The sequence below is a fragment of the Monopterus albus genome, unplaced genomic scaffold, assembly GCF_001952655.1.
Source record: "Monopterus albus unplaced genomic scaffold, M_albus_1.0 scaffold54.1, whole genome shotgun sequence".
Lineage (NCBI taxonomy): Eukaryota > Metazoa > Chordata > Actinopteri > Synbranchiformes > Synbranchidae > Monopterus > Monopterus albus.
In genome coordinates, this window is record NW_018127934.1 from 348,954 (window position 1) to 363,059 (window position 14,106).

Below are 14,106 nucleotides of genomic sequence, written 5' to 3' on the forward strand. Positions count from 1 at the left end.
CAAATTTTTCAGAATTGCTTTTCATTGTCAACACCCAGCTGTCTATTTGCCTTTCATAAAGTTCTGCTGTCTGCATCTGAATGAGGGTCCCCTTTCATTAAGGCTGAAGTGCATCTAGCTAACATTCCTTGCATGCAGAGGAAGGGTACAGCTGAGTGCCAAGGGTCCCCTGGTAATGATTCATGGCAAAAATCCCTATCCACTCCCACTCCCAAACAGGACGTTTCCCTGGCTCATTCAGAGAGAGAGAGTGAGTAGGGGTCAACGCACTGTAGGAGAGAAAGAGAACAAGGAAAAGGAGGAGGAGCCTCCACAGCAAAAAATGCTGCAAAAACAAAAAAACCATTAGCATTAACATTTACACACACTCATCTTCTGACAGGAAGGAACTAGAAGTGGGTCACTGTGTCTCAGGATTCTAGGAAAAAAAACAAAACCAAGAACACTACAACAGGGGAGCAGAGAAATGGAGAGAGATTCAGTAGCGATCTTAGGCCAGCCAAAAATTCATGGGACTGAAATGTGCAGCAACAACTTTACAGAAACAGGGGGACAAGGGGGCACGTTTCAGTATCAGTCATTCCCTTTTTATAGATAGCGTATCAACAGTTCCTCACCTGAAAACCAGACAACGTGGCAATGCATCAGGCCACAGAACAAAAACAAAGCTTTTCTCTTTGTGCATGTTAATGTGCTGTAGATCCATCAACGTGGCTGCCGCAGTAATAAGTGAATCACTCAGTCCTCTTTGAAACTGTGTCAACAAACTCAAATAAGACACACATTGGGAAACAGACACATTGCAAACATGCACTGGGAACCAGCTTTTTTTTTTGCTTGTGCTGGATTTTCCACTGCTGAGTGGCTTTGCTACAGCCGGTGCTGAAACTCTTGGTGCACATGTGCACTTGTGCTTCTCTGTTCCTGTCTGTGCCCTGATGGCCCTGAGGTTCCTCTTGTTTTGTGGTGTGGTGAGACAAAAGCCTTTCTAGAATAGAGGAAAATTCTTAAGAGCTTAACTCTGTTTGTTACTCCGGTACATACTTAAGCTTGTTTTGCCACCAGTATGAGATTTTGATCAGTTTCTCATACCTCTGAGATGTAGCTCCAGTCTTCTTGTCTCACACTGATCCTACTCTAAGTTCTTAAAATGTTCCAGATTTTTTCCCACACCTTCTGTCTGAAAGACCTCAGCTCTTGACCTACCTAAAAGCAAATAAACAGTGTCACAGCAAAATCTAGTGTTTATGTTTATTTTCTTATTGATGCCTACCAACTTTTAAATATGTCACAAACCTTCAGAAAAGTTATCGGGTCATGTGGCTCTATGTCCTGTTTATTTTTCTGTCTGTTTTGGTTTGTTGCACTTGACTAAAATAGATATCTATCAGAAATGATGTTTTATTAAAAGCAGGCATAACATTAGTAACCAAACACCACAAAGCAGAACAGACAATACAGAGACACAGACACATTGATTATGCAGGTGGTGCTGATCTGCATGAATGAAAGTCAATCTACTGTCAGACTGGACCAATCAGAGAAGAGCTGGATAACACTGTCCCATATGGGGACGAAGCGTGCAGAGCAAATAAAAACAAAAACATTAATACATCAAAGAGTCACATGTTGAATTGTCCCTGGACAAGATACTGAACCCACAGTTGCACCCAGTAGGCAGACCAACAATTGTAAAGCCCTTTGTCCATTAAAAGCACAATATTTATTTATTTTTTCCTTCTCAGTTTTTCTTGTGCTTAGTCCAGTATATTAGTTATTCTATCCAGAGTCTTGTCTCATTGCTCTAAGAGGCCGAGCTGAATCTTTATATGAATAATTGATATAGGAAGGGGTGGATACTTTGAATGGTGCCCCCTCATTTCCTTTCATACTCCTGAAGCGAGTAAACCACCGTTATTTGTGTCACTGCTGTGTGCACACTTAACAAAGGGCGTCAGAAATAAACTGAATTATAGGGGAGGCTGCCAAAAACCATATAAATCCCATAAGAAGATTTGAACTCCCAGTACTTCAGTCACTCATTATGCATGCCTGTTTATGTTTTATTTGAAACTAATATGTTCAAGTTCATTGCAGGTAATAATTACTCAACAGTGTTGTTGGTGATTTGCTCCTAAAGTGACTTTCTTTTTTGACATTTATGAATGTGTTGAATGCACTGGTCTGACTGTGTCTGTAGTACATGAGAAAAATTTCATGGACTCAAGAATGCACAAGGTTCAGTGGTAATCCTTTTAAACTGCAAGTAGACAAAAAAAAGTCAGGTTAAAGTAGATTTAAATGTGTTCTTAGTTTTAGGAAATTGTGTTATTAACCACCAAAATAAATTTGAATGATTGAAAATATCACCAAGTATTAAATATCAGCTTTCAAAGTCATGAAAAAAGGACTATTCTCATTGTTTGGGAGAGGCATTATGTTAAGGATGGCTCTAGTTGTTGTCAGTGAATCATGCTTTCTGCTCTGCCCGACAAATTCTGAACTCAAAAATGATGAATAACTCTTTAACGGTCTATATACACAATTAAGCACAATATAGTTCTTAGTCTAGTCACATGGTTTCAACCACTATATTCTGACATGTGTCATGTGTTTAGAAACAAATCGCTGATATTGCTTTACCTCAACTTTAGGTCTGTGGCTTATAATATACAGGATTTTGTGTGTTCTTTGGTTATGATACTTTGATATGAAGCTATAGTTTTCAGACTGCAGAGTGAGGTAACCTGATGCAAGTCTTCTCACATGTTTTGGTCATTTCACTCAACAGCATGATAATCATGCGTGACAGCATGCGCTTGTACAGTATGCGTGCATGCAAGTGTGTGTATGTGTGTGTTGTGGTTTCTATACCCTCATTAAGTTAACTACAATTGACTTGCCAGGGCTTGTCATGAACCTCTCTTTGGCCTTTGGTTCCAGACTCTGTGTGTGCTGAGGGATGATGGATTCTGTCAGTTTAATCAGCTGTCAAAGAGACAAACAAGAGAGAAAGACAGCAAAACAGCCTGTCAGTCATGTGTGGGTTTTCTCTGTATGTAACCGGTGTTTGTCTCCTTGTGAATGAGTTCAGAGTTACAGAGTAACACATTGTGTTTCCCTCCTGTGGAAACAATGCTCCCATTAACAAAAAGATATGCAGAGGAAAGACAACGGAATGGCACAACAGGCAGCTGTTTGTGTCGGTGAGAGTTGTGAGTTTAAATTTGTGCCTAAACAGCAGATCTTTACTGCCAGCTCATTATTTCGCAGAGTCAGGGTGTGCTCTCTCTTTCCAAGAGACAGTGATACACATTACAACTGTCATGTCTTTGTGACAACTAATACCACACGTCGAATGGGACCACATCAGCAAAAGTACGTTTCCCTTTGAATATTGCATGTCTGTCGAGATGAGGGCGCATGCAGACCACTGTATAATCAATAAAGTCTGTTGTGTCTGTGTATTGCTGATACGCTGTGTATCACCATGTACCGTGTTTTTCTGTGTTTGATTTACGTGTGGCTGGCTTAGGGCTGTAACACGTTACATAATGACAAATGTTTGCTCCTAGATCAGCCTGTAATCCTTCAACAAACATCTGAGGTATAGTTTTGAGTATATGTCTCTTTGTAGTTCTGTTTGAGAGTTGTAGTATGTTAGCACAAGAGCAGCTGATTTACAGTTTTGATGACCTGTGATTATATTTCGGAGGCCAAAGACGCTGATCCAACAGTTTGGCCTGTCTGAGTCAGTGACAGCTGGAGGATCTTCTAGGGGACATATAAAGGCTTTGTGCTGGCATCTATCATTAAGCCTGCTTGAGATGAGCCAGGCCCGTGGACCAGTTAGGTTTCTATTCAACTTGATCTTTAATGTCATGCTAGCGTGAGCAACAGTAACCTCACGAGGAGGCTGCGTTTCCACCAGCTACAAGGCCTCAGGGCAACTGGCCAGAGGTAACTGGTATAGATGTTAGTTCAATAATGACATTTTAGAAAAACTTTCAACATTTTGTTTAATTGGACAGACGTTAGTAAAAAACTTTTGTTATACATAAATAAGACATAAGTACTAAGAAATTCTGCTAATCTTGTTCATTGGGGCTGTGTGGGTGTGGTTAAACCAGATGTGGCTGACAGTAGAGTCTCCCAGGCAACAGGCAAACATTCAAAACTGTCAGACTTCACTAATTTCAGTGTCCAAATTCTCTGGAAGAAATTTACACTTGCCCCAAACATGACACCAGGGGAAATGAAAACATTGTGTTCATGGCATGTACACTACTTCTTCATAACAATTTCACAATGTCACATTTACACATAAGAACCACAGACAGTTTAATTTGAATGCATTTTATAGGCTGAAAAGGTAAATAAAAGTATCCAGGATTTCATAAGAACAAAATTGGGAAAAGTCTGAAAAACTAAATACAAACTTTTTATTTTCTTCTGCTTATTTTTCTCTAGCGACCCGTCAGATTTATGTTGTTTCTTGACCTTGAGGTTGGGATCCACTGATATAAAATGGGGTGATGACTGAACTAGGGAATGGTTTTGGATAGCCTATAGTCTTATATGTAAACTATGCTTGGTGCTTGGAAATAAGAGCATTCAGCTGTTTTTACCAACCCAGCCTCACAGCAATATGTTGATTAGCTGCATTGGTCCGCAACACCAACACGTACTAGTCTCACAATAACACCTCGAAAATTTTTCTGGGTTGAAAATTGTGACATGGTGATGTCTTTCTGGCAGCAGAAATGAGAGACAGTCGCTGACATTCCTCATATGTGGTTAAGTTTAGGCACAGAACCTACATGGTATAAGATTAGGGAAAGTCCCTGAGTTTGTTTAAGCATTCTGAAATGAAAACTACGACATGGCACAAAGTTGGACATAGGACTTGATCTCCGATTGTCTCTCTGAAAGTAATCTGGAAAAAAAATCTATAAAATACCTTGAATTACATTTTGTTGACCCTTGATTTAGCTTTACCTGAAGATCTCTGGTTAGACATCTCAGTAAATAAAGAACCTGTGGCTTTGCATATTTTAGAACACAGTTAAATACAATGCAAAGCAGGGCCTTCAGAAGAGCACGGGGAGAAGAATAGGAGGCTGTAAATGGAAAATGTAAATGTTAAGGTTTCTGACCTTTACATATTATTAAGGGTAGACACATAGAAAAAGACTTAAGTAAGTGGTAATTTAACATGTAGGCTAGCAAGAAGCTCAGTGCTTTGTCACTGGTTTGGAAAAAAAAGCTGGTAATAACACAAAGTACATGGAATTTTGCTCTTCCCTTCAGGGACCCATCGTGCCCTGTGCTGTCATTTACAGTGGCATTTTTAAATGTCACATGTCCATGAGGCACAGGATGTGACTTGACAATGTGGTAAGTGCAGACAGATGCATGTTGTTTCTGCAGCAACAGACCACTCTGCATTTCCCAGCATTAGCAAATTGGTTTTGGTTGTCGCTTTGTGGACTTTTTGTCGGGTATTTAGTGAGAAAAAGGAAGTTGCCTGCTGTGATGTTTGTGGTTTTGCCCCATCTGCTTTCCAGGGTATCATCATTATCAAGACTGGTGACTATCATTTGATGGGCAGGTTTAAAAAAAAAACACAGTAGTCATGTAGCCTTATCATACTGTATATGAAGCCTTTACCTTTCACAACTGTCAAGGTTTATAGTATCAGCTTTCAAGTTCATAACCAGAATGCATATAATCTCGCACAGCCTGTGTTTTCTCATCCCTGGCTGCCAAACAACATCGACTAAGTGTGCTGTTGGACAAGATGTGACTGACAGTAGAAATTTCTGTACGAGCACTTATTGAGAACGTGAGATTTTCTCAGCAGGTGAAATGACAAGGGAAGAAATATTTGTGTTTCAGTGTATACATAAATACATTTTACATCTGCTGACTCATAAAAATAATATTACAGCATCGTGCATGACAACACAAGAGCATCAAGGGAATAGAGAAAATGTAAGATCTGAGCGGATCTGTTATAAGTTGAAAATGTCTTAATTTCAGCTCTCCACATTCTCTGCTTTTTTGGAAAGCAGGAAATAAAGCCCCCTGTGCCAAGAAATGATTTAGTGGTTGTAACCGTGCCTTTTGAACCTCACATGTGTCTGCTGACTCCAAATGATCCAGAGCCAAATGAACTTTGATCAAAGTCTCCCCTAAACTGTCACTTTAACCCATTCCCCAACTGTTTCTGTTTGAATACAAATGGGTCTGTGAGTGCAGTGGTCTCCTCTTAGCTGGAGAACTGCTTGTGATACGATCCTCTTTTCATGTATTTAAAGAATGTGTAGTTGCTGCTTTGTAACTTACCCTTCTGTGGATAGAGAGGGGTGATGACTCTGACTTGAGATAAGAAAAAGGGAGAGAGAGAGAGAGAGAGACGTGCTGCAAGGCCACATGTCACAGTTAAAGCCAGTTTACAATTTACGTAAGAAGCTCCTTGAGCAACTGAGAAGGCATAAAGTAATTAGCAGGAGCATTTACTGCATACTGTAAATCATATGTCTAACATCACCATGGAAAGAAAACACAAGACTAAATGAGTTTCATTTTAAATTTCCTTTAAATGACACTACAGACTTCATGTCCTCAAGTGTTTCTGTTTAAATAATAGTCTCACTTTCCCACTGACAAGTCTTGTGTGACATAGCTTGGTGTAGCTATAGCTGCTCTGAATCTTTCAGTATGTCTTTGAGCAAAATTAATGTTCACTAAAACTAATAACTTCCCATTAAGATGCATATGGGTTTGTTGTTGTTGTCTGTGTGCAGGTGTACACATTATAGGTCAGAGGAACTGGTTTGTCACGTTTTGTCACTATGTGGGTGTTCGGTCCAGCGTTCACCATGGCTTCAGTGTTCATCTTGCTTTGACTTACTGATTCCTTCTCTTCAAGGTTTTAGTGCAGAGATGTCACCGGTATGGAATAATGATAAACAGCACAACACCTCTAACTAGTTAAAACACCCTGATTACAAGTGCTGTATTTGATCCAGATGGTTTAATGGGTTTACACTCAATTACACCACCAAAACCAGTGAACAAGAGCTCAGCCCATGTGAGCAGTTTAAAACACAGGTATGTTATGAAATAAGGGGAAAACAACAGGCGGGGAAATGGAAATGCCTGTTTCCTTGTTCCCTCTTTTGTGTCATGGGCCTCTCTCTCTCTCTCTCTCTCTCTCACACACACACACACACACACAAACACACAAAGAGAGAGAGAGAGAAGTTACTGTAACAATACAGTTTTAATTGGAGTCATATTTTTTAGTCACAGGCCACTGATTCAACCTCAGGGTCAAAGGGTAGAAAAATGATTCAAAAAGCAAAAGCCTGTGTTCTGCTGCCCTCTTGTGACAAATAGACACAAAATATCACCTACACCTCACTGGATTTGTCTCTAGAATACATTATTAACCAGTCAATGTTGTAACGGTATTTCTGAATAGATTTATTTATTTTGTTTCACTTTTATTTTGCCAGGAAAATGACTAATTTGTCAATTTAAACTCAAATCTCCTACAGAGTGTGCAAAAAGTGAAGAGGTCTGAATAGCCACTGTATAGCTTCGCAAACCATTTGCAGCAATATGATCTGAACATAATGCAGCAATAATTCAACACGATGCTTATGGGTAGCCTAAGCAGTTTCCATTAACACCTTAACACCTCTACTGCTTGTTCACTAATTTACCTGCAGGGAGACTTCTGGCTCATCCTGGCTGTGTAGCTCGCATTTGTACAGCTATATGTTACACTATTTTATGTTTAGTAGTGGCTTTTACGGCGATAGAAAGATGTTTAGAAAGAAAAAATGAAGCTGAAGCCGCATCTGTGCGTCTGTTGCTGGGAGCTCAGGCGGCCAATCAACGCCGCAGCGCCTCCATGCAATTAGTTTGGGGGCTGGAGGAGCATGACGTCACGCACAGCTTTGGCCCTCTCTGCGAAAACAAGGATTGAAACATCTTTTTGTCAACACAGCGAGCAAGACTCGACATTTACGCGTACGTGGTTATATGCTGCGGCGCCTTCAGTGAAACAGCGGGGAGCCTGGCCTTGCAGCACCGGGTGCGCCGAGTGGGGCTCCCGACGCGCATCGGTCCGCCCGTCCGTCCGCGGGAATGGCGGATGGAGAGGCCACCCTGTCTGTGGAGCGGGGCAGAGGTGATGGGGGTTTAGGATAAACATCCCACTTCTGCATTTGTATTTTCTCTGTTTAGCTTGGTGTTCCGCTCTCGCCATGGATCCGGAGAAAACGCTGACATTCTGCCTGGGGTTGAAGGCTGAGGAGGTAACGTACTGCACAGCTCTCCTACACCCAGACAGCTGTCAGCAGCTGGGCTTTAGTGATTCAGCAGAGCAACACGCTTCCCTCGGGCCAGTGCTGCTTGTTGACAAACAGTGGCCTCAGCTTGTCCTGTCCGTCTTCTCTATTCCTTAGCTTGAGTTGTTGTATATTTTGGCACATTTTAAAAAACAAAAGCAGCATTTTTGCACCACTGCAGCAAATGTTTGTGTGTTCAGTGAAGTCAGTCAGGCATGGTTTCTACTTGAGTGTGTGTAGTCTGTTATTCTGTAGTCAGTAGTCTACAGGCATCTTAAGTATTAGTCTGTAGGTGTGGGCCTAATAATGAACAAAATAACCAGAAAATGATCTATCTATCTAGTTTTTTTTTTTATTATTATTACTGCAAAGGACCAAAATCAGATTCTAAATCGATAGAGCAACCACAGGTTAGCTTTCTGTGGGAATACTAAAGTAATGTTGTATATTATTGATTTCACTTGTAGTTTGTGACTTGTTGACACAAACTTCAATATTCATTGTAGTTTTGAAAACATGTTTCACCCTAATTTGTGCAGATGTGATTAAAAGAGCTTTCTTTTTTCCAGACCCATATCCTTTCATTGCCTAAAAATGTCGTGCACAGTTGCTTGTCCAACACCCTCTTGGATCTCTTGTAGGCTTACACAGCTCTATTTACTCCACAGCTCTATTTACAGGCTTACAGTGTATGTATTTTGAAGGTGCCCAGAAGTATCCCTGAATACTTTCAACATAAATGTAGATGTTTATTATGTTCAGCCAGTTATTGTCACATGATAACAGCTTTAAAAAATCATGATTATTTGTTAAATTTCAGTTTGCACCATTGGTGTCACTAAGTACAGTGTTGCCAAACTGGCTGTAAAGAGGCTGTAAAAACCAAGTTTTGCCCTGTCTACCTTGAATTCCAGTCTGACATTGAGTTTGATTCAGCAGAGTGAGACCTTGGCCTCTCTTTCTTTAGAAGTCATTACAGTTGTATAGTTTAACATCAGGTTGACAAGTTTGACCTTTAAATGAAGAGCGTTTCTGTGGCATTTTAGAGAAGTTTGCATACCTCTTACAGCTTTTCCCTAATTTTTCCCCTCACTCATGATTTTTGCGACGATGCCATGGAGACTTGTGTGACCCCAAGGGGAGGAAGTAATTTGTGGTGAGCCCGTGGTCTCTGGGGGAAGCCTGAATGATCTCTTCACACTGGTGCCTATCCACAGTGCTGTGTGGTGGTCTTACCACAGGAATTCAGCTCAACGTCGCAGATGTCAGAATATTTCCCCTCTTGACTCTGACTTTCAAAACAGTATCAAAGCTTATTTATGAACCACCTGAGCTTATAGTTGACATTTGTATACGCAGCGCGACGGGTCTATTGAGTTAATTAAACAGTATCAGAAACAAAGACACAAATTTGGAGGGTCTCTTATTTACCTGTATATAATTTCTTGTAGCAAAGTAGATGGAAAAACAAGAAAAGAAACATTAAATAACCTTATATCTTGGCAGTTGGTTGTCAGTATGGATGTCTCTGATGCTGCGGAACTTAAAACTTCTCATAAAAACTTCATTGCTTTTTGTCTACCAAAAAGTACCGAAAAGTGCCATGTACCTAAACTTGGCTTTGAATCCTTGCACAAATTTGTGCCTTACTGAATCTTTGATCATTTTAGACAGAAAAGCCGAGTTATCTGCATTGTATGCTCCAGTGCCAGTTTTTGGGCCTTGTATGTCCTTGACTAGACATCGATAAAGTGCCATGTTGTGTTGTGTTTCACAATATTTATACAGTAAACTTGTGGATGCATCAGGTCTTGAAGAAGTGCTTACTGTGCACTATTGTGAATGAGATTCCACAGAGAATGTGAGTGTGTCCAGGACCTTTAACGGCTACTGATGTCACATGTACAGTCGGAGTTGGTTGCTCTAAGAAATGTGACGCATTATCATTTGATACTTAATAAATAGATTGTAGTTGTGAACCTGTTAATAGCTGGCATATGTGTATGTACATACATTTGTGTGCTGCAGGCCGACATTGTTGTCCGTGCTGACTGCATAACCAGCAGAGGTCTCATTTACATGGCTGCAGGCCTGCTGTGTAATAAGCCAGTTAGCCTCCAGTGTCCCCACATTGTTATTTGACAATGGTCCCATATCCAGCAGCGCAAACACAGGAATTTCTATGCAGTGGGCCTGCATGACATTTGCAGAGGCATGAGTGACACTCTGAATTTTGAAATCTGCACAGTGACATTGCATTTGTAGCTAGAACATACAGAGCTGCGGATAATATGTCGACACAAATCATTATAGTGTCAGTCTGTATGATAGAAGTTTCATATATACAGTATGTGTTTGTTTTAATGCTCTGTTGGTTGGTTGATCAACAGAAAATTAATCAGCTTTGGTATTGGTGTGGTATTTATCAGGAAAAGTTGCCAAACATTAGGTTGACAGCCATTTTTAAGATTTTTTTTTTCTGTCTTTAGTCATTGTAAAATGAATATCTCTGGGTTTTGGACTCCCAGTTTTAGAGGTGTATATTTTGCAAACAAAAGAAGAAAGAGACAGGGAGAGCAGGTAAGGTTTTAGGAGTACATCTGGGAAGTGGTGTGTTCTGTCTCCTTTCTCAACTCATAGAGGAGAAACAGGTTTTTTATTAAAAAGCCACTGACCTTCCTGTCTCCTTGAGGGGCGACCAGTGTCTTCCGACTGGAAAACAGGCCTGTAGTGGCCTTTTGTTGTCATGCTTCATTACTAGATTTACCACACAGTATAATCAGTTTCTTGTGAACCATGTGCCCTAGTCAGTGGAAATGTAACACCAGTCATTTCCTTATTCTTGCCATTTACATCATATTATTCCTCTCTCTACTATAGCTGCTCCATCTTAACCATTGTACTGTATGTCTCCTACCAGATGACAATGTCCCTGCAGGGGTTCGACAGGACTGAAGCTGCTACGGTATGGCACACAACCTTCAACCACAACTAAACATTTCACACCACTGGGTGATATAAAGCATTGTCCACATAAGTTAAAGCGGCCTCGAAACATAACCACAGTGGTTGCTATGGCAGTGCACAATTATTTTTTAGCACTAGAGTCTCATGTGTGGTAACTATGTACAGTTAACAGATTTAGCAACCTCCTCTTGCTGCATCATTATTATGGTTTATAGTTTTTCTGAAGTGTCTGAGCTCTTCTAGCCTCTCCTCCTCAGGCTTTTTATATGTCAAGCATTTAATGTTTAATGTCTGGGTTTATTTCTTCACTTGTCTTCCTCACAGTGACTTGCTAATGATTAAGATGTAAAATTCATAGTGGTCTTTTCATTTCTTATTTTAGGTGGCTGTTCCTCAGAAGGAGGCTGACATGCGCACAGTTAATAAGGTGTGATTTTTTTTTTAACTGAATCTTAACCTGTAGCTTTATATTTGGTAATGTATTATTGTATGTGTGAAGTAAACAGTATTTCTAGTATTTTAGCATTTGTAACTTATTGTTTTGGTTTTATGGCCCACAACGTTATTGTTTTGGTTCAGCATTGGGCTCATATCAGCCCTGTCAACAGCTGCAGCAGCCATAAAAGCTACCTGCCCAGCATCCAAGAGCAGACTGACACAGTTATTGATTAGGTGAACAGCATTTGATAGTGCAGGATATTCCACTCACAAGTTATCCATCCATCCATCCATCTTCTTCCACTTATCTGAGACCGGGTCGCGGGGGCAGCAGTCTAAGCAAAGATGCCCAGACTTCCCTTTCTCCGGACACTTCCTCCAGCTCCTCCGGGTGAATGCTGAGGCATTGCCAGGCCAGCTGAGAGACAGTCTCTCCAGCGTGTCCTGGGTCTTCCCCGGGGCCTCCTCCCGGTGGGACATGCCCGGGCCACCTCAGCTGGCTCCTCTCGATGTGGAGGAGCAGCGGTTCTACTCTGAGCTCCTCCCGGGTGACCGAGCTCCTCACCCTATCTCTAAGGGTGCGCCCGGCCGCCCTGCGGAGAAAGCTCATTTTGGCTGCCTGTATCTGGGATCTTGCCCTTTCGGTCATGACCCAAAGCTCATGACCATAGGTGAGAGTCGAAACGTAGATCGACCAGTAATTCGAAAGCTTCGCCTTACAGCTCAGCTCCTTCTTCACCACAACGGACCGGTACATCGACTGCATTACTACAGAAGCTGCACCGATCCGCCTGTCAATCTCACGTTCTATCATTCCCTCACTCGTGAACCCCAAGATACTTGAACTCCTCCACTTGAGGCAGAAACTGTCCACCAACCTGAAGGGAACAAACCACCCTCCACAAGTTAGTGGAGACCAAAATCGAGCTAAAAGCTGAATAATATTGGTTTCATTAGATGGACACAAATGTGACTACAAATCGCTGCTAATGATGCTTTATCTGTTTACTGTGTAAAATGGCAGCTATTTGCTTATGCTTGCCATAATGTATTGAGCATGTTGGCCGCAGGTGGCCAAAGCCAATAAACAAACAAAAAACACCCAAGTCAGGTGATACTAGGTGGATTTTTCAATGACTGGGGTCTGATGTGAAGGGCCTCCAGTTCTGTTTTGACCTCATACTCTGTTAATAATGAGCTAATTAGTGAACAATGAGTAAATAAGATGTTGTCAGACTACTTTCACCAAGGTCAAGAATGAGCTCTTATACTGTGGACTAACCATTGCAACCATTTTGTCCACTAGGTGGTGAAGCAGCATGGGGGCTCTGGTAGCCAGCCTGTAATCAGCCCCAAGTACTGTCCTGGAGTAAACAACAACCCAGGTTACCTGTGTGAAACAGGGCACTGCTGCGGAGAGACAGGCTGCTGTACTTACTATTATGAACTCTGGTGTAAGTCATATGTCTGATTTCTTGTCCACTGTGTTGCTATAAAGTTATATTTGAATTTTATTTCCTGCTTCAAGTGTGTTGTCTGAAAGTTGATACCATACTAAAACGACTGCAAACAATGCTAGGAAATAGCTATGAAGTGTTAGCTTTGCAGAATGAACAGCAGTAATGGGAAATTTGGCAACTTTTGTGTCTGTGTAATATGAGATCTGAGACTGAGTTCAGATTAAAGAATGCGTGTTTCGTGCAGGGTTCTGGCTGCTGTGGACGGTGTTGATCCTCTTCAGCTGTTTTTGTGCTTACCGCCACCGCCGGGCCAAGCTGAGGATCCAGCAGCAGCAGAGACAGAGAGAGATCAATTTGATTGCCTATAATGGGGCCTGCAACTATCCATCCTCAATGCTGGACCTCAGTATGTTTATTTCACTGCAAATATGTTTTCTTTTTTTTCACATTTTAAAAATGTTTTAAAGTTATTTCTACAGCCAGGTTAGCTGCAGTGTCTGACTTCGTCCTACTCCATTCAAGCATGTACTAGGTATAAGCACATTGATATTGGATTAGCATTTGTTGGACATGTGTAAAATTATGTGTGTTGACATATCAACTGTTTTTTACATGCTTGAAAGAAAGAATAAATCAAATCAAATTAAATCAAATCAGAGTCTGAAAAAATGCTGTCTAAAGCTTGAATACTGTTAAATACAGCACTGTATATCACAAGTTCTTTTTTTGTGCAAAGCTTTTGAGAAAACAAATAGCTTTAGCACAACTCCATTTGGAGGGGTCTGCTCTTTTGTTGTTTTATTAGTTAATAATAAATAACAAGAAGAACACATTTTATTTATACAGTGCTTTTCATGATACTCAGACACTTTTATTAG

General features: G+C 40.9%; 1 protein-coding gene across 1 annotated transcript in view; it reads left to right on the top strand.

The window, feature by feature from the left end:
- Positions 1 to 7,913: 7,913 nt before the first annotated feature.
- The window catches only part of pdcd4a (programmed cell death 4a), a 33,755-nt gene continuing 27,562 nt past the window's right edge, over positions 7,914 to 14,106 (top strand). The window contains exons 1-5 of the mRNA XM_020602007.1: positions 7,914 to 8,330; positions 11,284 to 11,328; positions 11,713 to 11,757; positions 13,075 to 13,222; positions 13,473 to 13,634. Of these exons, the coding sequence (XP_020457663.1) occupies positions 8,280 to 8,330; positions 11,284 to 11,328; positions 11,713 to 11,757; positions 13,075 to 13,222; positions 13,473 to 13,634 (451 nt within the window). The 5' untranslated portion in view covers positions 7,914 to 8,279. The remainder of the gene's footprint in view (positions 8,331 to 11,283; positions 11,329 to 11,712; positions 11,758 to 13,074; positions 13,223 to 13,472; positions 13,635 to 14,106) is intronic.